This window comes from Abramis brama, assembly GCF_963993115.1.
Source record: "Abramis brama genome assembly, chromosome: 22".
In the NCBI taxonomy this organism is placed as follows: domain Eukaryota; kingdom Metazoa; phylum Chordata; class Actinopteri; order Cypriniformes; family Leuciscidae; genus Abramis; species Abramis brama.
In genome coordinates, this window is record NC_139984.1 from 19,954,526 (window position 1) to 19,981,672 (window position 27,147).

At 37.3% G+C, this 27,147-nt stretch overlaps 1 protein-coding gene across 2 annotated transcripts; it reads left to right on the forward strand.

Annotated features, from left to right (window-relative positions):
• Window positions 1–825: 825 nt before the first annotated feature.
• rbms2b (RNA binding motif, single stranded interacting protein 2b) lies at window positions 826–26,825 on the forward strand. 2 transcript variants are annotated; one of them, XM_084100011.1, is made up of 14 exons: window positions 826–1,022; window positions 10,797–10,963; window positions 15,853–15,911; window positions 16,601–16,692; window positions 21,952–22,109; window positions 22,196–22,275; window positions 22,362–22,462; window positions 22,564–22,610; window positions 22,733–22,826; window positions 22,991–23,041; window positions 23,123–23,233; window positions 25,278–25,358; window positions 25,453–25,540; window positions 25,747–26,825. In XM_084100011.1, exons 1-13 carry the CDS (start codon window positions 879–881, stop codon window positions 25,531–25,533), a joined length of 1,266 nt encoding a protein of 421 aa, XP_083956137.1. In that variant the 5' UTR covers window positions 826–878; the 3' UTR covers window positions 25,534–25,540; window positions 25,747–26,825. The 2 variants fall into 2 exon arrangements, with proteins under 2 accessions (XP_083956137.1, XP_083956136.1); XM_084100010.1 differs by having other exon boundaries at window positions 839–1,022; window positions 22,353–22,462.
• Window positions 26,826–27,147: the final 322 nt, after the last annotated feature.

Sequence of the window (27,147 nt, forward strand, 5' to 3'; positions counted from 1 at the left end):
GAACATCCTTGTACTGTTTTCACGAAATTAAAAGATAATTATTTTAAACATAACTGAACCACCCTGTTGTCAGATAAACTAACTAGATGTGGCAATTTGTACACCATGCACACCAATTTGTACATGGTGAATCATACATAATGTGTGATTAATATAAAAAACTATGCATGAAGGTCCACCCCTAAACATACCCATCACTGGTGCGTAAGCAGATCATACGAAAACATGAAAGAGATTTTAATTCATATGAATTAGTCACCAATTTGCCAAAACGTTAAATAGTTTAACAATTATTTTTCCTTCCACAAATTATAATTTTGACAGTATTATATGAAAATTGCATATATTATTCCATTAAGCCTATAATGTAGGTTCATTTTTAATTTGTATAGTGTACTGCACCCAGATGTGAGGCACCAATCGCTTTTACTGAGAGTCACAAGAATACATGTGAATTTACATTCATAGCCTAAATGTCTAGCTGTTCCCAGAGGTGCATCTGTATATGACCAATAAATATATTTAATGCTAGAATTTGTGCAGCTGGGAAAATTCAGCATAGGTTCCCAAGCAAGTTCAAGAAGAGGTATTTCAGTTGATTTCCCCCATTAGGATCCTTGTTTAAAAAAAAAGAAGTTAATATGAAACCAGAACTCTTATTAGTCATAAGAGAGTATATCTTTCAATACCATTTAAAACAGAAAAGCATATTGTTGTTTTTTTCTTCCTGTGTGCTGAACAGCAGAGAGAGAGAGAGAGAGAGAGAGAGAGAGAGAGAGAGAGAGAGAGAGAGAGAGAGAGTGTGTGTGTGTGTGTGTGTGTGTGTGTGTGTGTGTGTGTGTGTGACTCGATCTCTTCCACAGACTCCAGCAGGCTGAATGTCCCCGGTGACGTCAGCGGAGTGTTTTGGCTGCACTAGGCGCTCCGGACACAGCGCTGCTGCTGTAAAAATGCTGCTCTCTGTGCCGCCAAGGACAGGAATCAACCCATATAACGGCTATACCAGCAGAACCAGTAAAAAGGTAAATCGCCGTTCAAATGCGTTGGCGTCAGCCGCTCAGGCCGGTGGAAAACGCTCATTTATGTCGCTTATCTCTCTGTTGTGTGTGTAATTTCATGAGTGTGAGCTGCAGTGTCCTTGAAAGTGGAACCGTGAAAATATTGAAGTGTATCATCGCGCGATCGTGCCGGATAATATACCGCTGTTGAGTAAGATACTAAAGTGAGCGTGTATTACAAGTGGGCATCTTGATGTAGATTGATCTACTCTATTGGCTGGCTGAGAAGTCACAGACTGAACTTGCGGTCCGAAATGTTCACGGATAGCTACTTATTTATAGGGACACGATGATTGTGGATTCGTTGCAGTAAATCAGTATAGAGGACAATTATTTGGGATTCTCGAGGAAAAAAAGAAGAAAGAAAATTAGTTTAACTTAAGTTTTACGTTGAGTCATTCGCCCCACCCCTATAAATCCCACTACTATGACGGGAAACATTTAGGTTTCGGATTGACTTTGCAGAGACAGAAAGTCAATGATTCCGACGTAGGATGCCTTTGAATTATCGGCTATTTATTTTCGGAGAGACAAAGGTTAGAATAAGGAGGGGAGGAAAAGCTTTTTTAACATGTTAATGACGCAGTTTATTTGTCAAAATGAACGCATGTCCGACATAAGGTGGGCTATGATAGTGGTTACGTGCATTGAATTATTAGAAAAACGAATATTATCAACAGATAGCCTACCATTTTTTATGACCGATATGGTAGGCCTATTGATTGTTTTTATGATTCCTCCTCATATTCAGAAACAAATAATTATTCTAATCAATAAAAAACAACATGCATTATGAATATATTTATTAATAATATTTTTTAATACTATTGTATTTAAGTTTTTAATCTATTTTAGTAAAATGTTTTTTCTTAAGCTCAAAATGCTACGTATTTATCACTTAAAGGGTTAGTTCACCCAAAAATGAAAATTCTGTCAGTAATTACTCACCCTCATGTTGTTCCAACCCCGTAAGACCTTCGTTCATCTTCGGAACACAAATTAAGATATTTTTGATTAAATCTGAGAGCTGGCTCACTCCTCCATAGGCTTCTAAGACATTATAACTTGCTGGCCCAGAAAATGCATTAAAGACATCGTTAATATAGTCCAAGTGACTACAGTGGCTCAATCTTAAGTTTATAAAGCGACGAGAATACTTTTTGTGCGCAAAAACAAACAAAAATAACAACTTTATTCCACTATTCATTTCCTTCTCTCTGGGCCTCAAGTTTTTTCACGTAGTGTTTTAGCGCAGCACATCTGTGTTGCACGTCACACGCATCACACACATGACCAGCGTCGGCCAATAGTGAGTCTACGTGGTGACGTGCAACACAGATGTGCTGCGCTGAAACACTACGTGAAAAAACTCTAGGCCCAGAGAGAAGGAAATGAATAGTGGAATAAAGTCGTTATTTTTTGGGGGGGGTTTGCACACAAAAAGTATTCTCGTCGCTTTATAAACTTAAGATTGAGCCACTGTAGTCACTTGGACTATATTAACGATGTCTTTAATGCATTTTCTGGGCCAGCAAGTTATAATGTCTTAGAAGCCTATGGAGAAGTGAGCCAGCTCTCAGATTTAATCAAAAATATCTTAATTTGTGTTCCGAAGATGAACGAAGGTCTTACGGGGTTGGAACAACATGAGGGTGAGTAATTACTGACAGAATTTTCATTTTTGGGTGAACTAACCCTTTAAGAATGAATTGCGGTTGAGCTTGAGTATGCATATTTATGCAAATACTATACATAAAGTTAGTTACTTTCCCTTTGAACACTGTTGTTGTTTTCTGCTGAACCCACAGTGATGCAATGCCATTGTGTACACTACTATACTATTCTTTTAAGACCCACCAAATTGTGACACTTATCAGTAGACTGATTCTGAAGAACTGTTAACTGATAGGCCTACAAAACTGTTTCTGTAAGAAATTTGGGTTAAACCACTCAATCTCTACCTGACACATGGCGATGATTCTCTGCAAGCCAGTTCATGTATATTATATGCATTTATAGTTGTCCACGACTACCATATATTTTTAACATAATGAGTAAATCAAGTGTGCTTGCTTGCAGCTTTATTCAAAGGACATCTTTATCTTCTGCAATCTTTAATGCTTTTACAAGGTCATTATCATAGATGTATGAAAATTAACATTGCAATAAAAGGACAGCAGAAAGCAAAAAAAGACTATTAACGTGTTGATCATTTTATGAATTATTGGCTGATAACCTTTTTACCAGGGAGAGTAGATGAATGGGAAGCAATTATTTTGAAGGTGATATTGAGTATGATGGTCTATCTACTCATTAACAGTTTTATAAGCATACACCCTGTGATCTGATCCAGCTTGGCTCTCTAAATGTTATTTCAGCTTCACGCCCATGATCACGACAGAATCCAAGAACAACGCATAGATGTTCTCGTGTTCAGTTGTCCGACCCGGCTCACTGATTTTATATTACCTTGCAGTTTATGAAGAAATAAGAGAAGACCACAACAATAGAGATTCACTGTACATATTTAACCAAAGACTTTGACCCCATTGTCGTTTTGTTGTTAGAGCTAACCGTGGACTCATTTTTAAAAAATAAACACTTATAAGTGTTGCTCTAGAAAACCATGAACTGACTGACTGCCACCAGCCCAGCCGCTGAGCAGGCAGGTGTCCGAGCCCATGGTGCATCTCTTCTCAATAATTCGCACAGCAGGTCGTGGTTACACAGTGCTGGGGGAGGAAGTGTAGGTAGTAGCTAGAAAGAAAGAAGCTGTGTTGGGCAGGTGAGCTCCATGTCCCTCGGCCATGAAGAGACATCACTGAAAGGTTGTATGTCGGTATTGAATCTACAGATATTATGCTATGTATCACCCGAGGGATGCCGGTGAAGATGGTAGACAGTGTTTTTGGAAGCAGCTTTAGGCAGAATTTAATTCAGGGCATCTGCTTGCAATGGAAAAATAACTTGGTGATGTCAGAATCAGATTGTCTCTTCACCTGCTGGAACGGACTGGATGAAACAGTATTGGGTTTGAGTAGGGGCTATTGGCCAAAAGCCTAGAGGCAGCCCTATCAGTTGAGTTCGGAAGGCTGTTGTTACTGCCAGTGTGAGCCAAAAAGGAGGATGGCAAGTTCAGTTTGGACAACAATTTCAGACCCGTGAGGTCCCACTTGGAATGAGAAACGTGTTGGAAGAGTCCTGGCCATAGTGTATTGTGAAGCTGAGGGAGCCCTCTATATTGATTTTTGCTGTAGCTATGTAAAAATGCAGAGGGAGAATGTCATGTGTGGGTAAAACTACCAAACAGGATCTCTGCAGTGATACTGCAGTGTGGTCATTGAGAGGTCATACCACGAACGGAACGAAAAAGCTAATCAAATGCACTCTGGTCATTCGCATGTGGGTCAAATTTACTGAAATACTGGTTAACCTATAATGTTTGTCTTGAAATTTTGTGACTTTCTTGAACATGCCTGCAAAGTGTCGACACTCCACTGTGTTGTGGAAAGTGCATACAAATTATCTTTTAAGATTATGATGTTTGCGGGTCAATTTGAAATTGTTAAATAAGGCTTCTGCATACCTGAAATAAAAAAAACTTTGGTATGTCAGCTTCTCAACTACCCTCTAAGGGTATTTATATTTACATTTATGCATTTGGTAGACACTTTATCTGAACTGTACAATTTTATATGTTCATGCATGTTCAGTTTGCTGGAAATCTAAACCAAGATCTTAGCGTTGCTAGCGCCATGCTCTGTTTGATCTTCAGGAAAGTACACAGAAGAAGCGCTATTTTTTTGATGTAGTGTGATTTTTGGTTAATTCAATTAGGGTCAGTTTGACCCTGAGCATAACAGTTGTACCCAGATGTTTAACCTAATGCAAGAGTTAAATGCAAGTTAATAATTTTGGCAATGCAACTTCACCTACTTTAATACAAGATACATATTTAATAATACAAACTTCACTCGTGTTCAATGTGAATTTTTGTGCTTGGTGTGAATAAGCTCTGCAGAAAATCACTACTTTCACAGTCTGAGTGCCTAGGAGTTATCAAGGGACATTCATTTTTCCAGAATTGTTGGATATGGCGAGTGTGCAGCCACTGGTCTCTAATTTCCTCCTTAAGTGCCCCAAACTTAGATAGGCTTCATAAGCCCTGCAGGTCTGCTAAGCACTGCTGCACTGACTCACAGAATCGCTGTCAGTTCTGGTGGAAGAAAATCCACTGGAAAATGACACTCTGTGGGACGGCAAAATGTTGCAAAAAATCATTTTACACAAAATGAATATATGAAGCTCATTAGAGTCTTCTGAATATTATGTGACCTTTCAGGTAATGACAAAGACTTTTAAGGCGAACCACTCAATTTTGAATGTTAAGTTAAGAGCTTTGAGATTTTTATTGAACATCTAGTGAGGCACAATGAGAAAAGACTGTGGCTGCAAAAGAGCTTCTTATCTTTGCTGGTGGGTGGAAACCTTGTATCTCCAAAAACGCTACTTTTCAGGAAATGGAAAAAAACACTGTATTTTTTTAAAATAATGATGAAACACTGTTTTCAAAGTTGATATTGTGGCTTTATATATGGTCAGACACTCATTATATTATTATAATTTGACCAAAATCAAGCTCAAATTTAGGTTTTTGACCAGCAAATGTCGGACATACATGTTTTGTCCGTCATTGAAACGGCCGTATTTGGGGCAGTAAGTGCATCGCATTACGTTTTCATCAACTTGCAGGTTAAGTTTACTATGGTTATCTGGGCACTCAGTCATTTGGCCAAAATCTCATGTTATTAAAGATAAAGTGCTACAGGCTATTTAAGACAGTTCTGTAAATGAATTGATGACAAATGCTAGACTTAAATACATAAAACATTAGCCTTTATATATTGTTTCTTGAGTAGAGAAAATGCTGCACTTGTTTAAAGAACCAGTTCTTCATTTACCCTTGCATTGCAAACAAGCAGAGACGGCCCAATTTTCGTGCAGCACTGCATTCACGATAGAGGCAAGGGACTTATGAGGTTTTACAGACAGTTTGAGGGTCCAGTGGGATTACAAGTTTTAGTCACAAGCCCTTTTTAATACTTTTTATTGGGTAAATATTAGCAAAACCCAAACCCACAGACGGAAAGGGTGACCAATAGTAATGATTTATGAAAAAATGTCAACACTTTACGCTGGAAAATGAAGTGCAAAACTATATCAAGAGTAATTTAAAGTACTAATAATAAACACTAAATTGGAAACTTTGAATTTTAACCTTTGTAAAGTTTTAAATGATAAAATTGTTGGTGTGATTATATAAAAATATCTGAATCACTCTCTTCTTGGTACCGCCACAGAAATGTGTGTTCACTCACACGCACGCACTTAGAAATTCTTCTTCACGGGATGGATCACTGTTGAAAGACACAGTTTTGAAAACCAAGCAGCCTAGACGGAGAGTCATTCCCCTCCTTCCCGCACTCTTGGCAGGGATGCAGATTGCTCAGATAAATGACCTAGAATTCCTGGAATTCCCATCTCAAACATTGCATGGATCCTGGGTTATTGGCTGTGGTTTAAGTTATTTGTTACATTTCTTTCTTACCAAAGGTGATATTCTGACATTTTTGATCAGCCAAAAGATATGCAGACAGAGAGGGTGAGAAAATTGTAATACAAGATGTAATCCTGCTTTGTGAGTGTAGCTTGAAAAGGGTGGAGATTTTTCTGAGGGATTTTTGAAGCATGTTTGGGTGAAAAATTCCATATTTCACACGAATCGCAATATATGTGATTTAGAAACCATGTCTCCATTCATATCTCTGGGGAAATGGGATTGAGGGACAAAAATGTATTTCGAAGTATATTTTACCTCACAATACCGTATCAATATTCTTATGCCAATAATCAGTAATTCAATAATCTAAGTATTTTTACTTACTTTTATTTTTAGTTTAGTTTATTTTTGAAACATTATGTACTGTATCATTAGGCCAACACACTTTTGAATATTTCTATTCAATCATAATCCAGACTCTAATATGTAATTTCCCGGACTACAGAGTAATTTGACTTACTATACACTTAAAATAGAAAATTACATATTGCATTACACCAACATATACCGTAGTGTCCAAAAGTGATGTCCAGAAAGGGAATGGTTTGGGTATTTGTTTTCAATGACCTGACAGGTTTGATTAAACCATCAAAATATAGGAAAAATATATTATATTTTTAAATATTTGAAATGTGAGTGAAGAACAAAAAACACTAAACTTGTTAAATTACTTGGTAAACTACAGCTACAGGTTTTGTTTTACCATGCAAAAAAACCATGCTTTTTTTGGTTCTCTCTTGCTATTACATGTATTCATAATTTCTTTGTTTGACAGACTGGACAAAATTTGGCATGTTTCACTGCGTTATCACAAATAAAACAATTGACTTCAAGCACAACCGCAATATGCTTACAACATTTTTAACCCATTTTTAATAATTTGAATAAAGAGTGATGATGTCAATTTTCCTATGCCTTGACCACTACTGTATGTATGATATTATTATGCATATTATGTATTTTTAGAAATTGAAAACCAAAAAAAAAAAAAAAAAGAATTTGCCTTTTATTTTGTTTTATTAATCTCAAAAGTATTAAACAAAAGTACAATCATTAGACTGTCATTGTATTACCTCATTTCAAACAATAAAATTTTTGTTTAGAAAATTAAATTATTATGCGTTATGCTGCAATGTGTGTTGGCAGGTCATTAAATGTCCATATTCCCCAGCAAAACCACATCACAATACTGTAAACTATGCAGGTTGGAGTGGTAGACAGACCATTTATTTCCATTCACAGTCACACCTGGTACCAGCCCTTTAGAGCCAGATCCCCTGCTAACCCTTCCGAGCTGCTCGCTGCCTCCTGTGACCTCTATTTCTGCAAGCCTTCCCAAGAGTCTGCCCTAGTGGCACTGCAATGGAGTAATCAAGAGAGGTGCAAACCCCGCCACGCTCTCATTACCACGCTGCGCATATCTATGGAAATGAAGAGGCGCTTCCACTGCAGTGCTGTCTTCAAGTGCAAATAAGGGAAAACTCTCGGGTTTCATTATAGTGCAACTGAGATGTTCTAGAGCAGGTTTGCTGGTATTGATTAGTTGTTGACAAGGATTTGTTCCGCATTCAGGTACAATCTGAAGCAAACGGAGCAATCGCAGCAGATGGAGCATGTGAGGATGGTCGTGATGCATGAATCACTGTCAGCACGGTTGTGGACTCGGAGGAATGTCTTCACCACAATATATCACATGCTTTGCATGAACAAGAATTAAATCTGTAGGTTTAACAGATGTAGTTGAATGGGAGCTGTTTGTGTAGAGTCCATATGGGTCATGAGAAGTCATGAGAGGTATACAAGGCATGCAAATAGAGTTAAACAAGCCCTTTTAAAATGCATAGCTTACTTTTCCTTCTCGGAATGCAAGCATAAAATGACCCATGATACAATTACACATATTTTTGTAACGTTACTTATTAATTGTTGTCAATAAAAATACATTTTAATGGGCTATATAGTTCGAACTCAGTATTATAAACACTACCAGTTTGGGATCAAATTTTTAAAAATGTTTTTGAAAGAAGTCTCTTATTCTGCTTTTACAGTAAAAACAGTAATATGGTGAAATATTATTACAATTTAAAATGACTATTTTCTATTTGAATATACTTTAAAATATAATTTATTCCTATGATGGCAAATCTGAATCTTCAGTGTGTGTGTGTGTGTGTGTGTATGTGTGTGAAAGAGTGATTTTTACATCTAAAAAAAGGAAGAAAAAAAACTAAGTTTCCTTTTAGGGGTAGGGTTATTATATAGAAATTATATAATTTTTTTAAATGAATGCACATATAAACATTTAAAAATCAAAATAACCAGATTTTTTTAGGTAAGAAAAGGGAACATCTGAAAATTAGAAGTAATATGGCTTGATTTGAACAACACGTCTAGCTGGATTTATGTCATTAGTGGGGGGTTGTTATTTTTAGCATATAATGTAGTGTTTGTGTGGGGAAGATGGGTGTTGTTAGGTGTGCGGCACTGCTCAACCTTGAACAGCGTTGCAGGGCAGATGGGCTTAGTGGGGGGCAGTGGTTCAGTCATCTGTTTTCCCAGGCAGAGGCAGAGTTAGCCGAGTAGAGCGGTCCTAATGAGACAGTGCTTTCTGACTGCACACAGCACATGAGAGGGATTAGCGCTCAACGCTAACAAGCTCAGATCTCAATTAGACAGGCTTCTATAACTAAGTTCAACCGGCTCAAGAGGAGAGCAAAAGACAAGAGTCCTATATATGACATAGTGTTTGTGTGGGCACTTCTGAATGTGCCCCTCTCCCTTTTTTCCAACAATCTCAGCCAAACCAGTGAACTTGAGGCATGTATTAAACTGGCCCATTGTTCCCTGTCTGAGATTTGATTTCACAGGCTTGACTAATGAAATACTTCATCCTTGCCTGCCCCTCTGACTGATGAGGAGTTAATTAGAAAACTAACAGAACCTCTCAGGAGAGGGAAAGCCCCAGGCTTTGGACACAACAACAATCGGAGGCATGTGCTTTTTCAGAATCTGCTTGTTTTTGTAAACAAAATTACATTTTTAAAGGGATAGTTCACCTAAAAAGGAACATTCTGTCATTATTTACTCATCCTCATGTCGTTACAAACCTGTACACCATTCTTTTATTATATTCCTAGTCTCATGGAGCCTTACGATAGCTTTAACTTGAGAACCGAATCATTGACTTGGATTCGTGAATGAACTGTTCTTTTGAGACTTGGGCTGTGTCCGAAATCGCATACTCTCTAGAGTGAGTATTTATTTTGAATAAATAATTACTTCACAACTGCCAAAAAAGTATGTTCTATATAGTATGAATGTGTGTAGTATGAATGTAATCTGGACGTACTACATTCGCCATGTTGTCATTATCATGTGATCTATATCAGCATCAGTTGCGTCGCTTCACTGCCATTCACAAATCCTCTCCCGCAGCCTCGTTGGATGGTATAATGTCCATCGTATGCACACTTCAGAATCTCTCCGGAAGTAGTAGCTCATCCGGGTCCTTTTTGCCTACTCTTTATGAGTACTGTGATTTCAGACATACTTCATTTGTCACATACTGTTATTCACCTACTTATAGTAGGGAAGTATGTGATTTCGGATGCATCATGCATGGTCTAGTTTAGCTAGAATTAACAGTAAATAATGAATTAAATTTTGGTCAGTTTTTCACACAAAGCTTCAAGAAGGCAAATAAGACTATTTTTTTATTGGATCCTTTTTGTTACTATGAATGATTTTTGTTGCATGGAAAAGCGTTAAATCTTTCATTTTGTGTTGCATGGAAAGCACATGGGTTTGAAATGACACCCGGGTGAGTAATAATAACAGAATTTTTTTTAAAGGTGTGTTCTTTTTCCTTTAATTCTTTAAAGGTTAAGTATGTGGGGAAATATTCCTGTTAATCTATAGCGCCATTTTGATATTGCAGTGTTTTGCTTTGCATAGCAATACTGAGTCACTAATGATAAGAAGAAGAATATGAAAATGATTCACTACTTCCTTTAAAAGTCACAGGGGAAATTATAACACTTTCATTTTAAAACTAAAGGAAAGCTCTTTGGAATTGTAATCTAATAGCGTTGTATTGTATCTTATCTCTGTTTTCACAGCAGGCGTATGCATCCTCCACCCAGCAGATGGCACCACCCAGTCCCAACACCACCACCACCAGTAATGGAAGCAGCATTGCTGGAGACCAGCTGAGCAAAACCAACCTGTACATCCGTGGTCTCCATCCAGGAACCACAGACCAGGACCTGGTCAAACTCTGTCAACCGTGAGTGTCCTTTAGCGGTCCTTGTTTCATGTGGAAATTAATTCAGGATTAGGTATGGTGAAGGCAAGTAAGGTCAGGTTCATAATCAGCAGTTGAAGAGAAGCTCAGTGTGTATAAGTCCAGAAAATGCACTGAAAAACGGGTGTGTGGGAGAGAAAAACTCAGAGTTTGAGTGTCCTGATTTGACCCTTCACGAGAAGGTTAGAAATGCAATGCTGGCAGATCATGTTGAAATGAATGCGAATTACGAATTAAGTGTTTTTGGATAACCTTATGCAGCATCTTGATTTAGTCGATGTTGTGTAAATCACACATTTCTATTCATGAAACGTTTTTGATATTTTTATAACATTTTGGTGCAACGCCTGAGGGGTGATCGTTTTTCATCTTGGGATTGGTTCTCATTCCATGTGTTTTGTTGGTAGATAGGGAATTCATCTTTTGAAATAAATCTCATGTCACTTTTTCACATTAGATCCGTGCTTTCATGTTAGAGGTCATTTTGGTGGAATGTAATGACACAAACTCAACGGAGGTTTGGGTTTCAAACAAAGCTCTTTTTTTGTTGACCGACTGCAGTGTTTCCAACAGCTAGGCATGACGGTTCCCTCTCCTCGCCTCTTTCCCTGTCTGCGCCTCACTTCCTTTTAGGGTTGATAAAAGTAAGGAAGGGTTTAAAGACAGATCATTGCTTTTGCTTCTACCACCTAGATGTTCCAAAGTATGCACACAATTAATTAAAGGGATATTTCACCGCTGGAAAGATGAATGTGTATTTAAATTGGGTCATTTATGTAGTAGAAATGTGAAATTATTTTAGAAGTTGGTGCCTTCTAGACTGAGAAAAGCCAGAAAATGTATTTTTGGCTCATGTGGATGAAAGACAACAACTCCCAGAATGCACTTGCTTCGCTGCCCTACGAGGCCACTCCCAAGCCACGCCTACCAGTTACAGAGGACAGTATCGGAAGAAATGATACAACTAGGTAGAAATTAAAATTAAAACTGAGAATTTAAAAATAAAAGTCATTCAAAAATATTAAATAATACTATAACTCTAAATGTATTAGTTTATTATGAAAAAATGTAATCATCTTTTTTGTTTTTGTATCCTATTGCCAGAGCAAAAGTAAGCAACTCAATATTTTTGATGCCCAATTTGATGTGATTTCTTTTGGGCAATAAAAATATGATGCAACTTCTTTAGCTTTATTGATGTATATATTCCATTTTAGAACAAAGTGCTCATATATTTAAGTTGGCGTAGAAAGAAAGTGCACAGATTTGAGAAGTAGTGCTGGAGATTCTAAGAAATGGCTGAGAAGAGGCTGCCCAGCCCTACAGGAAACTCTGAGCCCAGGGGGAAAGGGAAAGACAAACAAGGGCAACAGCTGGGAGGGAGAGGAGACCAAAAGTTGTTAGTGATGGGGGTGGGGAGGAGCTGGAAGAGAGAAAGAGAGATTTGGGAGAGTGTGAGAAAGAGACTGAGAGAGAGAGAGAGAGAGAGAGAGAGAGAGAGAGAGAGAGAGAGAGAGAGAGATAAGAGTTAGTCAAATATATCAGGTGTTTCTTAGCAAAGAAGCTGTTGGCGGAGGGGGATGTTTGGTCAAGTAATTCCTGTTACCTTTATAGAATGCGAAAGAGCAGAACACAAGCCGAATGGTTTCAGAACACTAAAGCAAATGCTATGGATATCACAAGCAAGAAGAATGGCAAAAGGACAGCCACGTGTCCTCACATAAGCAATATCACAAGTGCAAGAGTGCCGTTTTTCTGAATATCAGTGGTTCAAACCAACATTACGATTGCATGAAATATGGCTTCACTTACATTTTAAACACAATATCTATCTGTCTAAAAAATGTCTATTTTTCATCTACAAAAAAAAATTGTTCGAAATGGAAAAAAGGCTAAATAAACGTTGCTTCTTAATGATTAGTGATTTTTGACAGAATCAGTTGAGTGAATGACTTGTTGACTCACTCATAAAGAGTCACTTATTTTGTTTCTGAATTAATCCGTGTTTTGAATGAATAAGTAGAGTAAATGATTCGTTGTGTTTCATTTAAATGAATTAGAAAGCATTACAGAAGTTAAAAAAAACTTTTCTTGGCTTTATTTTTAGTGCTAACTGCCTCAACAATAGTGCAACAATGTCAATATGAGTACTAGTTACAGAGTCAGGCTACACTAATCTCTGCTAGTCATCACATAGTGTTTGCTTGACCATGGCTGCGTTCCAGTCCACTTTTAGACACGCACTTGCGAACTTCCCTAAGCACTTCCCCTGGGGGTAATCCCTGCCGCCATTTTGAAGTCTGTTCCACTTCGTGAAGTGGACGAGGGAAGTTTATATGGACAGACCCTCGCTCCCTCGATTTTGACCGAGGGAGCGAGTCTACTTCATATATGTACACTTCAGGCACCTATATGTCCCACAATGCAGTACGATTGTGACGTCACCACCACAACAAACAACTCTATTATATATTAATTATATATTTTTTATTTAAAACAACCCAAACACACCTATAAACATTTGGATGCTGCATTAAACAAATTCTTAAAGGGAAAGAAATGTAGATAATAAATCAACTCCGTAGCTGATGCCAAGTGATCAAGGGCTTAGGACGTTCCAGTTCAGCCCATTGCAGTTTCCGCCAGTAGTGGGCACTTGTTGCAACGTAAGCAATGACGTACATCCGAGTGAACGAGGCGAAGGGAAGTTAGCGAGTGAAGGGCATGACAATTTTGGACTGGAACGCAGCCCATGACTCTTGGTTGGATCATCTCACACATGACTAACTGTCCCTCCAGCATATGGAAAAACAATTGTAAATGCAGCTAACCGTACAGTCATGCATATTTAGGATGGCAAAATAAATCGGCTTATCAGCTTTTAAAATGGAGGAGAAAAAGCTTCCCTTATTTTTTTGTTTTTGATGTCAATGGCAGTGCGTCCAATCAAACTAAACCATGTTTTGTAATTTGTCACTTGTATGTGGCTAAAATTTAATTTGACCAGTGTTTGTTCCATGTTTTTAGACTGGTTTATTAATAGTGATGTCCCTAAATTATACATCAAACCCAAAATTAAAGTTTTCATTTAGACCGTTCAGTATTTTCGTGTTCACAAGTAATAAACCAACCAGTAATAGAAACGTTCTTCGGTAACAAGCCGCCTCTTGATATTTCTTTTGAAAAATAATGCTACATATTGCTACTCTAGCATTATTTTTGGTCACAGTTGAAGTGCGTTCATACTGTTGACATGATTACCTGTTGTGTGCATGCAATAGACACTGACACAATCAAAACATTCATTGGCGAACCGCTAACTGTTTCAGTCAATGACTTCGGCAGCCGAAACCAGATTTTAGTTTTTTTCTGTCTCGCCCAAATGATTTTAGTTGCTGATTTCTGTGCAGCACTAAATTACTAAATTGCAGATTCCTCCTCATCTATATAATTTTGATCATTTTACATATTGTAGGGCCTCCATGTGTTTTTAAGATTTTTTTGTTACATTTGTACAATAAAAAAGTGGCAGCGCATTGGGTTGCCACTTGTATGCATCTGTGCTGTTTTTCATTTTTATTTTTAATTAAAACATACGCTAGACAGACGTATTTCATTTGATAATTGAAGATGTCTTGGGAAATTCAAAACTGTCTCGGAACACTTGGATTTTTTCTATTCTCTGTCCTGCATGAACGACCCTTAAAGTCCCCCTGTAGTCAATAATTGTATCCCTTAAAACTCATCTTTGATCACCAAAATTACATACTTAAACTTTTTCCTTGAAAAAAAAAATTCTTCATGCCTTAAAATAGCTTGAATGTAACTCTACACCTTTGCCTCATTAAGTATACACGGTTCTATGAATATGCAAATTATCCCCACCTCCACTCCAGTTTAGAGATCCACTCGTTGACGTGATTGGTTACAATGTAGTTTGTGATGTCAGAAACACCATTTTTGAGACTGTCTTTGGATCACTGCAGTTTTAAAGGAGAAAATACATGAATTTGCACATGGTTTGTCTTAAAGCATATTAAAAACAACACAAAGACAAATAAACAACATTAAAAGCTTGATTTTCACCACAGGGGGACTTTAAAGTTTGAATGATTAAGTAAAAAACTGAAACTGCTTGGCATTTTTTCAGTGTTCTCATATTGCTTCCATCTATACTACAGTTACACTATGCAGATTTAGTTCAGTCATGAACATCAGTGTGAGAGGTGCTGTGTGCTGGCAGTAGGACCCATGAGGAGCCTGGCGGAGGGCATTGTTAGTTGATTGTTGTGGATCCCAGCCAGAGCTGTGCAGGGCAGACAAGGAGAACTCTCAGGTTACACTGCAAGCACATGCCTGGAGAGAGAACATCCTACCCCCCTCCCCGTCCCTCAAACACCCGCATGCTCCAGTAATCCATGGAAGCATATGCTATCCTACAGCTATATACCTGATGAATCATGCTGCGGCAATGCCTCAGATATGCAAAGTAGCATGAACATGGTATGGAATCCATTATTCAAAGAGCATTACCATTTGATCAGGGTTCTCCACGGCACCAGCACCCTCATGAAGATTTAATGTACATGATTTCTGAATATGGGGGCCCGTTGAGCGGCGCATTGTGAATGGAGCGGTGCTGGTGCCCTCAGTTTATGAGTTTTTGTGCCCCCGCTGCCTGGCTGTTTTCGGCTTAGATTACTCTGGCTTTTCCAAACTGTGTTTGACCTTATAAAATATCTGATACATATCAGCAAGTCTTATGAGTTTGGTTTTATTTATGATTTTTAAGCTGTTTAAAATCTGTTTAAAGTGTTTATCTGTTCATCTAAACCAAATGTTACTTTTTGTTCTTGTTTTGTAATGCACAGCTATGGAAAAATAGTGTCTACTAAGGCCATCCTTGACAAGACCACCAACAAGTGTAAAGGTAAGATGTGTCGCAAAATGTAATATTTAAAGGGATAGTTAGAACTACTCTGACATTCTTTCACACAAAAAACACAGTGTTGCTTACTGTGAAAGCCATCAAAAAAGGCCATAAAAGTGGTCCATATGACTTATAGGCCTATATCCAAAGTCTTCTGAAGCCATATGACAGTTTTGTCTGAGAAACAGGCTACAAATTAAGTTGATATTCACAGAAAATCTTGCTTGAAAGCTGTGGCCACCATTCACTTCCATAGCACGGAAAAGAGCAGCTTGGACATTCTTCTAAACATCTTTTGTGTTCCACAGAAGAAAGAATGTTATACAGGTTTTGAAAATCATGAGAATGAATAATCAAATTTTCATTTTTGGGTGAATTGTTCCTTTTAACTTATGAGTGCTCTTTGAATATACTTCATCATCTATTTTATCTCTAGCAAATGTGTGCTGATGTAACAGCTATGAGATTGGTATTGCATAACCCTACATCTGTCAAGTGGACACACACACTATTACATTCGTGTGTGTGAGAAAGAGAGTGTGTATGGTTAACTTGGTCTGATAGCTATTTTCTCACAGAGAGATTACCAGTGTGAACTAAGGTGTAGAGGAGTGATAGGGAACGCTATTGGCTTAACTAAACTTTAAGCAATTATCACTGATCCTCTATGTGTGTGTGTGTGTGTTCAGGCTATGGCTTTGTGGATTTCGACAGCCCAGCCTCTGCACAGAAAGCGGTTACAGCGCTAAAGGCCAGTGGAGTTCAGGCTCAGATGGCAAAGGTAAGAGTCAGTGACACTGAACACCCTGTTCCTTGACTGCTCATACTTGCTGTAAACTTTCTGAGGCACTTTGAAACCGCTTCAAACGAATTCCAAACACAAGCATCAGTATTATTATTATTGCTCATACTCAAGTTTGGGATTTGAACAAATCGCTAAGCCAAAGTATTCAACTTTGACGCATATTTGTGATACGGGCATGAATGATGCTTCAAATCATGCGGATTGATGAGGAAACATGTGCTATTCATTTTCTTAACAAACTTAAGATTTTTGGCTGGTAGATGATAAAATGGGTGAAACATTTCATGGATTTACACTGAAGGAGGGACTTGGAGGAGATCCTGTTGCATCAAAGGTTTTTATTTACAACATATTCTTGCAGCGTTGAGCATTGATACCAATCACAGACTGGTCTGTTGAGCACATGAATACAATGACAGGTCAAAAGCATTTAAATAAGTAACTGGCGTAAAAAAAAGAAAGAAATCTACTCAGGAATGCTAAAAGCGTTTGTTTTGCCTGACACATATAGTCTGATTATAACCAATAAGATGCAAAAACGATATAAACTGCTGATCAAACGTTTGGGGTCGGTAAGATTTTATGTTTTTGAAAGAAGTAAAACAAATACAGTTAAACATGCAGAAATACAGCAAAACATTATACAGTAAAAAAAATATAGTAAAACATTGAATTGTGAAATATATTATTGCAATTTGATTTAACTTCTATTTGAATATATTTTAAAATGTAATTTATTCCTGTGATGCAAAAGCATCATTACTCCAGTCTTCAGTGTCACATGATCCTTCTTTGATGAACATACATTTCAAAAGAACAGCATTTATTTGAAATAGAAATCTTTTGTAATCTTTTATAAATGTTTTACTGTCACTTTTGATCAATTTAATGCATCCTTGCTGAATAAAAGTATTAATAAAAAAAAATCTTAATGACCCCAAACGTTTGAATGGTAGACAGCTTTATCAATCATAACAATTATGATTTTTGTCATAATCATGAAGGATGAAGCCCTACTGACAGGCACACTCACATTTGTGTAGTTTTAATACATTTCTTGGATAAGTTATCACCTGTAACAAAATATTGCATATCTGATTCAAGGGGAAGCTAATTATTAATATTGGAAGTAAATGGCGGCAATCACTTTAGTGTTGGACGGCTGATTATTTTACCACACTTGGCCTGTCTGTGGGTGTTGAGCCATGAAAACGGAGCTGGTGTCCCCATTAGGCTCATGCAGGTCCGCCATTGAGAGCAGTTCAAAGTAAGTGCCTGAGGAGTATTTGTCCCGTTTCTGCTCCTGCGTGGTGCTCCAGCTCTACAAAGAGTTTGTGTGTTCTCTCTTTCACCCATGGCTGAGTCACTGTCTGAGCAGCTTGGCTGGTAGTTCTGCACGCCCTCCGTAGAGGACTGTGGCCCTGCAGGCCAGCACTGCTCCTGCCCTGGCCAACCACTCACACGGACCCTCCTACTGATTTCACACCCTTTTAATGAGCTTTATGGTGAATCTCACGAAAACATTTCCAGATCATTTTTGACAGCAAAAAAAAAAAAAAAAAAAAGTAGTTACATTACATTTTCCATAAAGAATATAATAGAAGACTTATTTAGATTTAGATTTAGATTTTAGATTTTAGATTTTATCTAGATTTAGATTTTAGATTTATTATTGTTATTAAGATATTTGGGGAAATATTTTAATGACAATAATTGTTGATGAACATGACATTTTCTTCCACTTCCCAAAAGTTCACTTTTTATTATTTTAATGACAATTCATATTTATAGATTTTATTAAAATTATTATCATTATCAAAAATTTTTAAAAAGTCATTACTGTAATGCAAATATCTGTAAAAAGAAAAATCTCTAAAACTTTACATCCAGAATCCCTGTTGTACTTTTTTTTCCTAAATGGTAATTATCATTAATTTGTCATTACTGCAATACAGTATTTTTAGTCACACTTTAGATTAGGGTCCAAATCTCACTATTAACTCATAATTAACTATGACTTATTCCTCAATCTCAATTACTGTAATAAACTCTCAATTACTGCTTATTAATAGTTAGTGAGGTAGTTGTTAAGTTTAGGTATTGGGTAGGATTGAGGGATGTAGAATATGGTCATGCAGAATAAGGCATTAATATGTGCTTTATAAGTACTAATAAACAGCCAATATCCTAGTAATATGCATTATAATAAGCAACTAGTTAATAGGGAGAATTGGGCCATAAACTAACGTGTTACCGTATTTTTTTTTTATGTAAATGATCAAATTAAAAGGAGTACAACAAATATAAGTATGTTACTTTATCTTTGAATTACAGTAAAAATATTTTCTTTTCTTTTTTGCATTATGATAATGAGAGATTAGGGAGGGTTGTGCTTAATTGTGCTGAAAAGTATGTGCCAATACAAAAACGCAACAAGGTTGATTTTCTTCAAGCACACCATTTTTTTCACATTTTTCCCTTTAGTTTTAGGGTAAAATGTGAACTGAACATATTCTAGAAAGATTTGTGAGATTCACCCATTTAATCTGTAGATCAGCGTGAAAGTGCAACCTCTTCACACAAGAACATCACAAAGCACCCGTCTTAATTACAGCCATTTTAGAGTCTTTTAGTGACCTGACCTATTTAAGAGTCTGTTGAGGCAATTTCCGTGGATTTTCCTCCTCCCATTCACTCTGTGGAAAAAGCCACCGTCTCGCGGTGTGATTAGATCAGTGCAAAAATCACCTTCATCACAGGTCACTGCAATTAGATATTCATTATTCATGGTGGCGAGATGATCTGGTAATACATTTACAGCTCACATTTTAATCTCATCTGCACACCAAAGCAATGAATATGCAAATCAGCAGCGGGGTGATTTGGAGGTTTGCTGTCTTGCAGCTATCTTTACTGTCTTTCTGATTTGTTTAGACAAGTAACACACAGATCATGCTTCAATGATAATGAAGAAAATGAATTTGAGACACATAATATGATTAAGGAGTTTTGAGATCCTAAAGTAAAACCTCCTACTCACGCCTCATGCAGGAACTGGGTAATCTGAAGAAGACATGCAAGCGCCAGTTTTGTGTATCTCTTAATTTGAGGTTAGAAAGATGTCACTTTGTATTGTATGCATATTTGCTGTCATGCCCGCAGCTTCAAATGAAGCTAATTAGGTGTTTATATGGTAATGAGCTGACTTAGCACTGGCCTTGAAAACGGTCATTCTGACACTTTTTCCCAAAAAACATATTGATGTCTAAAACTCCTGCATATAATTAGGCAAAGATAAAAGACAAATATGGCACAAAATATGTGAAATACACTCTTTCTGTTTTATTTATATTTTTCTATGAATTTGTTCTATTTTTTGGTAAAGAACATCCAAGGCTAACGTGATATGTATAGTTGACTTTCAACAAAATAAGCGCCATATTTCATAGTTGAACTCATGTGCAGGATTCGGCAGGAGCTGAATCAGTCTTATCTCTCCAATCAAACACACACACACACACACACACACACACACACACACACACACACACACACACACACACACACACTACATCAATGCACAAGGCTGCCGAGTCAACAGAAATCAAAAGAAAGATAGGAAAGACTGTGAACTTCTGAACTCTTTCACAGTCTTTCCTACCTTCCTTCTTTGATTTCCAATACATTTTAAAGGTGGAATGTGTCGGAATATTCAGGTCATTCCCAATTTAATGTCTGTATGAAGTTGTTGTTCAATACCACAACAAATAAAAACAATAGATATGACTCTGGAAAGTTAACCCAGTTAGTTATCTATGTGAGCATACTGGGAAGGGACATGGAAAGGATGTGACATAACTATCCAAAAAAAAATGCCCAGTGTTTGATGGTGCTCTGCTTTGTGTCTGACAGGCTGATGAGGTCTTTACCTCACTTACCCTTAATCCTAACCTTACTGAGCCTGTAAGGCTGATCAGTCCTTCAGGAACAAAGCAGGGCACTTTGCGTACATCCACCTACAGCAGGGTTCACCAATCTCAGTCCTGGAGGGCCGCTGTCCTGCAGAGTTTAGCTCCAACACACCTGTTTGAAAGTTTCTAGTATGCCTAGTGAGACCTTGATTCGCTGGTTCAGGTGTGTTTAATTGGGGTTGGAGCTAAACTCTGCAGGACAGCGGCCCTCCAGGACCGAGATTGGTGAACCCTGACCTACAGGAATTATGTCAGTAACACATAACCAGAAGTTTCTCCACCCAGAAAAAGTGATGAGGATCAAGCTCCAAAAAGAAAAAAGCACCATAAGGGGCCGTTCACACAAAGCACATTTTTGTATTCCTCAGCACTGCTATTCCATTTTCCATTGTAAACATGAGCTAGACGGAGAGGGGCTCGCACATAACACGGCATTCTAAAATATGACGCTCAAGGTAGTTATTCAATTAGTAATTAAAGACCTTGCGGTCTTTTTCCATTTCACTGCCCTGTGTGAATGGCTCCTAAAAGTAGTCCAGATGACCAATGCGCTATATTCCAAGTGCTTTATTGATCACTGTATTTATGACGTAAGTCATATTTATGACGTAAGTTTATACGCAAGTCATATGATAACGTTGTGTGAAAAAATAGTTTCGAACCCGTAAGATTTTCGTTCATCTTTGAAACACAAATTAAGATATTTTTGATGAAATCTGAGATATTACTGTCCCTCCATTGACAGTCCACGCATTTACCACTTTGACGCTTCAAAAAGTTCATAAAGAGATTGCAAAACTAATCCATATGAATTGAGTGGTTTAGTCCAAATTTTCTGAAGAGACAATCTCTTTATAAGATGAACAGATTGAATTCTATGGGCTTTTATTCATTTATAAACTTTGATCACCAAACATAAACAGAAGCTCAACCTCACTGGTTCTTGCGGAAGCTCAAACGTGCTCAAACTAGTTTAGCTCAAACTAAACAACTTCATGATCTCTTTATGAACTTTTTATGAAGCATCAAAGACATGCATAGACTGTCAATGGAGGGACAGAAAGCTCCTAGATTTGTGTTTCCGGAGATGAACGAAAGTCTTATGGGTTTGGAAAAACATGAGAGTGATTTATATAATGACAGAATTTTCATTTTTGGATGAACTACATTATTTCACAGAAATATGGACAAAATGTCCTTTTTTGGACAAACTTTAACCTAGTCATGCCCACATTTGTTTCTCTCTTCTTCATTACCTCTACAGCAACAGGAACAGGACCCCACCAACCTGTACATCTCCAATCTGCCTCTGTCTATGGATGAGCAAGAGTTAGAGAGCATGCTCAAGCCCTTCAGCCAGGTCATCTCCACACGCATCTTACGAGATGCAAACGGCACCAGCCGAGGAGTGGGTTTCGCCAGGTACGCCTGACCACCTCTCACGCATATAACCCGACATAATCATCATTAATATTCCATTAATAATACATTTGCAATTACTCTGTTAGGATGGAATCGACTGAAAAATGTGAGGCCATCATTCAACATTTTAATGGCAAATACATCAAGACTCCTCCTGGAGTAGCAGGTACTGCGTTTACGGTAGTTTTCATATTGAGGATTGTGTGGTTACGACAGATAAATAATGACTAATGTTTATCTAAGTGCCTATAGAACCCTTGCTGTGTAAATTTGCGGACGGGGGACAGAAGAAACGTCAGAATCAGGGGAAATATCATCTAAATGGGCGGCAGTGGCCAAGAGAGGGCGAGACTGTGAGAGAGATGATTTTCTCAGCTTTTTCATGTTGATGTAAATCATTCTGTAGTCCAAGTCTTAAATCGACTGTCTCTCTTTTGCTCTTTCACACATACAGGGCGGGATGACGCTAACATATGATCCTACTCCTGCTTTACAAAATGGGTGGGTTCTGAAACTATTACTCAAGAAATGTTGTACTTTGTGCTTTCATTATGACACAGCATGGTAAAAGCTCTTTTTTTTTTAGAAAAAGAAAAAATGTGCGTGTTTGTCGCCCCCTGCAGGTTTTATTCCCCTTCCTACAGCATCGCTCCTAACAGAATTATTGCTCAGACTTCTATCTCTCCCTACATGCACTCACCTCTATCCACCTACCAGGTACTGTCTCCTGTTTTTGCAGGAGATATATTAATGATTTGCTTAATATGTATATTTGTAGTATTGTTTAAAGGAAACCTGTAATTCCAAACCCGTATTTTTTTCTTAGAATTTTTTTCTATAGAATAAGGACCCAAATCTAAAGTATATTCTTTTAATTGCAGGTACACAATCCCTCCTGGATACATCACCAGTCTTACCTCATGCAGCCCACAGTAAGTTGCATTTAAACTGCTGCTCCATTTCCTAAAGCACCTTTCTGTACCTGTCTAACTTCTTTTCTCTCCTGTGCACAGGGGACCGTCCTCACGCCTTCAGTGGACCACACCATGACCATCCAGCCCACTGCCATATTAGGGCCTCTCACACAGCAGATCAGCCATCTAACCCTGGGCAGCACAGGCACGGTACGTCCCCCACAGATGCACACAGAGATATTGCACAGAGATAAGCTTTTTTTGCATTCAGCTTATTATTTTTATTTGTAATCCGTTTTTTCAATTTAATTTTCGGTTTTCATTGTGAATTTTAGTTTAGTTTTAGTTTTCAAGTTTCACATTATTTTGTTTTTAGTATTTTAGAGCTGCCAAAGTTAATGCTAACTGGTATAATTTATAATATTTAACTGTGTTAAATTTCTCAGGACATGTTTTATAATATTACCATGTATCAGAATCTAAAACTAAGATTCAATTGAGGCCATTTGTATTTTATTTTAGGTAGTTTTGGAGTAATGAAAATGTATTTTAAGTTTAGTAGTATTTTAAGTTTTCATAGTTTGTTAGTTTTAGAGCTGCTCTCTCTATATATATACATACACACACATACAGTATATATATATATATATATATATATAAATCGATATTGCAAAATACAAAGTCCATATATAAATTTGGCTGCAATCCACATAAAAAAGTTTGACAGTATAATGTTAGCGCCGCCCACTCCCGTGATAATACTGAAATGTTTCTATATATATGCATTTTTGAACATGAATTTAAAATATATTGTCTTTGTAAGGTATAATTGATGACGGCCGTTTAATTATTTTAAAAATACCCGAGGTGGAGTGGAGTGTGCATTGTTTTTTAATAATTCAACAGTCCGGAGTCAATTATTCCGCTTATGCTACGGTTACCACACCTCAAAACTTATTAACTTATTAATACAGTTATTAGAGAGAGAGAGAGAGAGAGAGAGAGAGAGATTAAGCATATGTGAATTACCTGAGTCTGTGTGTCTCTCAACAGTGTTCAGCAGCACTAATACTAATAGCGGAACTGTAAGTTTATCTGCTTCAAGAACAGCGCTGTTATTACCTCACTAGTGAGAAATGTCATGTAGCTTTTAAGTTGTCAAACTATTTTACTGATAAAATTGTCAGAGCAGCGCTGACAACACATTTCTGTGCGAGTGCGTGTCTGTACTGAATGTGTGCGTTTGTGTGGTAGAGACACAATAAAGAGAGAGAGCAGGAGAAAGAGAGTAGGCTGTATGCTTTCCGTACATAATAAAACGTGATTTTGTGGCAAACAAACATGGAAATAATTTGTGGTTTTTATCCCATTGTTTACTATATTTATTTGCTTGCTCAGTGTCGTTGTGGGTTTTAGTTTTTTTGCTGTTGTAGGCTGTAAGGAACTTTGAAATAATTGAAATCATTTGGCGAAGTGATTTGGAACTGTAATGCGGTCAAGACCTGCCTGGAACTACTTTAGCTGTGCGTTTCCCTGAAAATAATAGCACACCTTAGAGTGTTCGTCAACCAATCAGATTCAAGCATTCAACAGCCCTGTAGTAGAAATACATATAATCAACATTTGTAAACGAGTAGTTAATTATTTCTTTCGTTTTTAATTATGCTGTTCGCAATGCTTCATGGGATTGTAGTTCTTTCCCTCACTCAAACCGTTAAGCACACAGTCTTGTACCTTATTTCCTCTAAGATCATGCAGCCCTAATTCGTTTTTATTTCGTTTATTTAGTTAACAAAAATGTTTTTGTTTAGTTGTCCTAAACGATAGTAACACTTACACTACAGGGTGGGCCATTTATATGGATACACCATAATAACATGGGAATGGTTGGTGATATTAAAGTCCTGTTTGTGGCACATTAGTATATGTGAGGGGGCAAACTCCTCAAGGTGGGTGGTGTGTACTAATATATACTAATGTGCCACAAACAGGACTTTAATATCACCAACCATTCCCATGTTATTACGGTGTATCCATATAAATGGCCCACCCTGTACTCTAATACCCATTGTATTTAAAGTGTTACAATCGAGTCTTTTAACTCCTGCCATGACCAAGTAAATCTAGTAAACCCTAAGAATAAAGAATCACAGGAATTATGCAAAACCAGTTTTTCATCTACCTAAAATATTCCTCTTATGTGTGCTGTCTGTGGTTATCACACATTTGTCAACGTGTGTCCATCTGTTCTCAGTATATGCCTGCAAACACAGCTATGCAAGGGACCTACATACCACAATATGCCCAAGTGCCTCCTTCAAGCATTACAGCTGAGGTACGAAACCCTTGCATGCTGCATTATTCTAAGTGTTTGAAAGCTTGAATCACTGCGATGGATTGTCAGTAATGTTGACCTTATGCCACTGCAGGAAAATAGCGTCCAACAGCAGCAGGTTGCCATAGAGACACCCACAGACCACACAACATACTCCTACCAGCATGGCAAGTGAAGAGGAGGTGGGCTACTTCCTGTTGCTTTGGAAATGCTGTGTTCTGTAATGGAAAGAGAGTAAAAACAATGTTTACCCACAAAATAATATTGGCGTATCCAAACAAATTATGAAATCAATTCTTCTGAACTAGATGGATGAGTAATGAGTAGATGTTTTGTCTTTTTATAAGCTTCTATTCTGACTGTATGATCTTTCTTTCTCTCCTTTTAGTACATTCATAGGAATGATGGAGGACTTTGGATACGGAACCACCTCTCTTGACATGAAAAGAAATGGATATTGTGAAAAGGAACTGAGAACCGTGTCTCTTTCCAATTGAAGAAAGCAGACATTTTTTGCAACTTTTTTTTTTTTCTTGGAGAAGGCCAACCGATAATGAAGCTAAACCTATTTTAGTAAGTGAAAGACTTGGGTGGAGAAAGCTATGACTACAAGATGTCATAAAAGCAAAGTAAGCTTTTTTTTAACACAAAGACTCACACACATGCACACACACTCCAACACACTCTGAGAAATATTTTTCTGCAACTTTATTTTCTAAAACATTCTGCAAAGCCAGAATGAAACAACTACGATGTTACAGCACCATGTGTCATTTTAATTTGTTTTTATGTTTTTGTAAAATTATTCAAAGATTTTGTTGACTGCTTTTGAACTGTCTGCTGCAAAATGGGGGATTTTGTACATATATATATATATAAAAAAAACAGTTTTTGCAAAGATCTTGCTGCATTTTTCTTGAATATCGATTTAAGGAAATCCAGAGGAACCTGCTGAAACCAGCAGCTAAGTTGTTTGAATAGATTTACAGAAAAATGTGCTGTATCGAAGAGTGTTGTAAATGCACTCACTGTTTCAAGCAAGTTTGCATCCAGTGAGACTAGACTGAATTCTGAAACCAAGACCTCATATCCCCTCAAAAAAAAAACCTGTCCTTTTTTCCTTCCAAAATGCTGCTTTATCTTGTAAGTTAGGTTATGCTCTGTTTAAATGTTGAGATTTATTTTTGTATTTGAAGAAACATTTTTTAAAGAAAATTTCAAAGAGAAGCTATTTGGATGATAAACTTTTTATGGCTTTGTTTTCATGTCAATGGTTCTGTCTTGCCTCTTCATACATATTGGTTATGTCTGTTCTTTTACCCATTGTAAAGAGTGCTCCACCAACTCTGTAATGTAGGCCTGTAAATGAATTTTTCTTGCCTTGGTGAGTGAGGAGTGTGTTCTTTGGGCTGTGTCCCCTGAGCTATAAAATGGCAATATAAAGAAAACCAAGAGAGTTCTTCCCTTATTAGTGGATCACACCCTGTTTGTTTCCTTTTGAAGTACAAGATTCTGATACTGGAATAGTGATTGTGTTTTGCTCTGTGTGAACATATAAATCCAAGATGCTGAAATGTACATTTTTGTACATTCTGACTATGGCAATAGTTCAGTGATGCATGAAATCAAATATAATACTATAAATCAGAATATATTAGCATAAAAGAAAGGCATGTCCATTTTTAATGTAAGTGTGGGTGTGAACATTTTGTATCTTGAATGTGCGGATAGACGTCTCAATATGGCAGAAAATATCCTTTTCATGCCGTCTATAAGATTTGCAAGAAAT

Coding starts and splice junctions, on each gene's coding strand:
- rbms2b (XM_084100010.1), top strand. CDS start 879: ATGTCCCCGGTGACGTCAGCGGAGTGTTTTGGCTGCACTAGGCGCTCC. Junction 23,042..23,122: donor CTTACCTCATGCAGCCCACA/GTAAGTTGCATT, acceptor TCCTGTGCACAG/GGGACCGTCCTCACGCCTTC. Junction 25,359..25,452: donor CTTCAAGCATTACAGCTGAG/GTACGAAACCCT, acceptor ATGCCACTGCAG/GAAAATAGCGTCCAACAGCA.